Below are 2,654 nucleotides of genomic sequence, written 5' to 3' on the forward strand. Positions count from 1 at the left end.
GTGTGGGGGTTCTGGGGTCTCGGGCTCGGGCGGTGGGCTAGGTGGCCGGGGCGGTCGAGGGGGTGGCAACGGTGGCTGCAGAGGTAAGGAGAGCAGCAGAGGGGGCTCGGGCTTCTCTTCCAGCTCCTCCCCTGCAGAGACGGGTGGAAACCAGGCCGCTGTGAGTTGACTCAAACACCGCTGACTGCCCTACTTCTGCTGCCCTGCTATGCACTCAATACCTGACCAATGCATGGCTCTGAGTCCCCCAAGACTCTTCTGAGTATAAAGACCGTGCCCCCAGCTAAACCCCTGAAGGACTGCTCGGCCTCCAGCCCAGTGTCAGGCACACAGTAGGTGCTCAATAAATGTTACAAGTAAATCAAAGGCGGAGACATGGCTGGAAGCCTTTGACACTGTCTTTAGAACAGTGTTCTGTGAACAGGGAATGTCCTGTGAACCAAGACAATGGGTTCTGCTATCGAATAAAATTCAAGTTTCTTTTGTGCAGGACTTGTCAGAGCGTTTAAGGTTTTCTCCAAGCATTTATCTTCATTGCCATATACTGTGTTTCCTAATGTATCAGCTGTTACCTATCACCTTGCCCTAGAATCAAAGCTCTATGAGGGCAAATGTTTTTGTTTGTTTGGTCCACTGTTGCCCTGTTAACACCTAGAACAACATTGGGGATGCAGTAAAGTCTTAATAAAATACTTGTGACAATAAAGACCTGTGGTTCTGTAGCCAAACAACAGAATTAAACACAATATAACAGGCTTCTTTCCTGAGGACTTATTAGAGGTACGAACTAACCACTAACCACCTGGCTGAGTTTAGATCAATTAAAACTAAGTAACATTACAAACTCGGTTCCACAGGCTCCTCACCACACTGTCAAGTTCTCTTACAACATTGTGTCGAGTGGCTACGGATTGCACAGGGCAGAGAGCAAACATTCCTATCGCTGTGGGGAGTTCTGGAGCGCGCGGCCGGTCTCTCACACACTCTGTGCAGCTCTATCCGGACCGTGTCCCCGGCCGCTCTCCCCTGGCCCAGCACCCCAGGGCCTCCCCGACCTGCCTGTCACGGAACCACCATGCACCCCTGGCCCTCTTTTTGGGGAGCATCTCATAGCACTACGGGACAAGGACTAATCTGTGGGGACACTGGCACTGAGGATGGTGACAGCTGGTCCCTCTGAGGAACTAGCAGGTGCCAGGCTGTACACTGGCACATCACACACCCTCCCGTTCTCTCCTCCCACACCCCATGGTCGGGGCATTCTCCATCGATCCCAGTTTGCAGGGGAGGAAACAGGCTTGGGACAGTCCCGTGAACCACCCAGAAGAGGTGGCTCATCCTGGACCTCCCGGGGCCGGGGCAGTTACCTCCGGGGGGCTCCGGGGACGCTGGGAGGCGGGCCTCCGTGTCTTTCGCAGGAGGCTCTGGAGACAGTGGCCTGGCCACTTCCTGGTTCAGACCTGGCTCCTTGGGGGGCTCTTTCATACCCACAGGCAGAGGCGGCTCTTCCAACGTGGGGGTCCGCTCCTCGGGCACCTCGTCCTCAGCCTCGATGTCCACTTCCTCTTCCGTCAAGGGCTCCATCACGGGTGCCCTCGTGGCCACCTCCTCCTCAAAGTTCTCCTCGGGAATGGCGGGAGCCATGCTCTCATCTGTGGTGGCCTCCTCTTCCTCCTCCTCCTCCTCCTCCGCCTCCTCCTCCTCCCCGGCCTCCAGCTCTTCTTCATCCTCCGAGGATGACGACGAAGACTCAGAACTTGATTCAAACTCCGAAGACTCCGAACTCTCGCTGGAGGACCCAGGCCCAGCCTTGCGGGTGGCGATGCTCGTGGTCTCCTCTGGGCAGGGACACAGGAGGGAGCCTGTCACTCCCGCTGCGCCCCCGCCAGGTGCGCCAGCAGAGGGCTCAACGGGGGACCCTCAGGAACATGGGGCAATGGGTGTGAACTCGGCACCATTTGTTTAAATTGAGGTAAGAGCCACATAACAGAACACCAACCCTTTTAAAGAAGAGAATTCTGTGGTACTGAGCACACTGACAAGGTGTGCCACCGCCGCCTCAGTTCCAAAACCTGGCCATGAGCTCGGGAAGTAACCCATCCCCTGTAGCTCTCACCCCCCGCCCCCTACCCGTGGCCCCAGCAACCACTGGTCTGCTTCCCAGCCCCAGGGCCTGCCCCTTTCTGGACATTTCACATGGACAGGCCCACAGGGTATGCGGAGCATGTGCTTGATGGAGTTCACGTTGCAAAGGCGAGACACTGTGCCCAGAACGTGTTGGTGACTCATGCTCAGGCTCTGCCCTCAGAGGGACCCTGGCCGGGCCGGGCCCACAGCCTGCCCCGCTCACCTCCGTCCGAGTCGCCTTCCTCCTTGTCACTCGCCTCCGACAGGGCCACGTCTTCGTCTCCGTTCTTAGAGTCTTCCTGGCCGTCGCTGTCGTCATCCTGGGGGGAGAGGTGGAGGGTGAGCGCGGGGCCCCCTCGCCCAGCCTGGCACCCCAGGCCTCCCCACCCCGAATGGCACCTTATCTGACATGGAGGAGGTGGAGGAGGAGGAGATCGGGCTTCCAGGGGCCTCTTCCTCCTCCTCCTCTTCTTCCTCCTCCTCCTCCTCCTCCTCCTCCGTGCTGTCCTGCCCCTCCTTGTCCGAGG

At 58.0% G+C, this 2,654-nt stretch overlaps 1 protein-coding gene across 1 annotated transcript in view; it reads right to left on the reverse strand.

The window, feature by feature from the left end:
* The window catches only part of SETD1B (SET domain containing 1B), a 48,150-nt gene that overhangs the window by 7,842 nt on the left and 37,654 nt on the right, over positions 1-2,654 (reverse strand). The window contains 4 exon segments of the mRNA XM_015567264.1: positions 3-131; positions 1,368-1,838; positions 2,351-2,447; positions 2,578-2,654. Coding sequence (XP_015422750.1) covers positions 3-131; positions 1,368-1,838; positions 2,351-2,447; positions 2,578-2,654 — 774 coding nt within the window.

The sequence above is a fragment of the Myotis davidii genome, unplaced genomic scaffold, assembly GCF_000327345.1.
Source record: "Myotis davidii unplaced genomic scaffold, ASM32734v1 scaffold223, whole genome shotgun sequence".
In the NCBI taxonomy this organism is placed as follows: Eukaryota; Metazoa; Chordata; class Mammalia; order Chiroptera; family Vespertilionidae; genus Myotis; species Myotis davidii.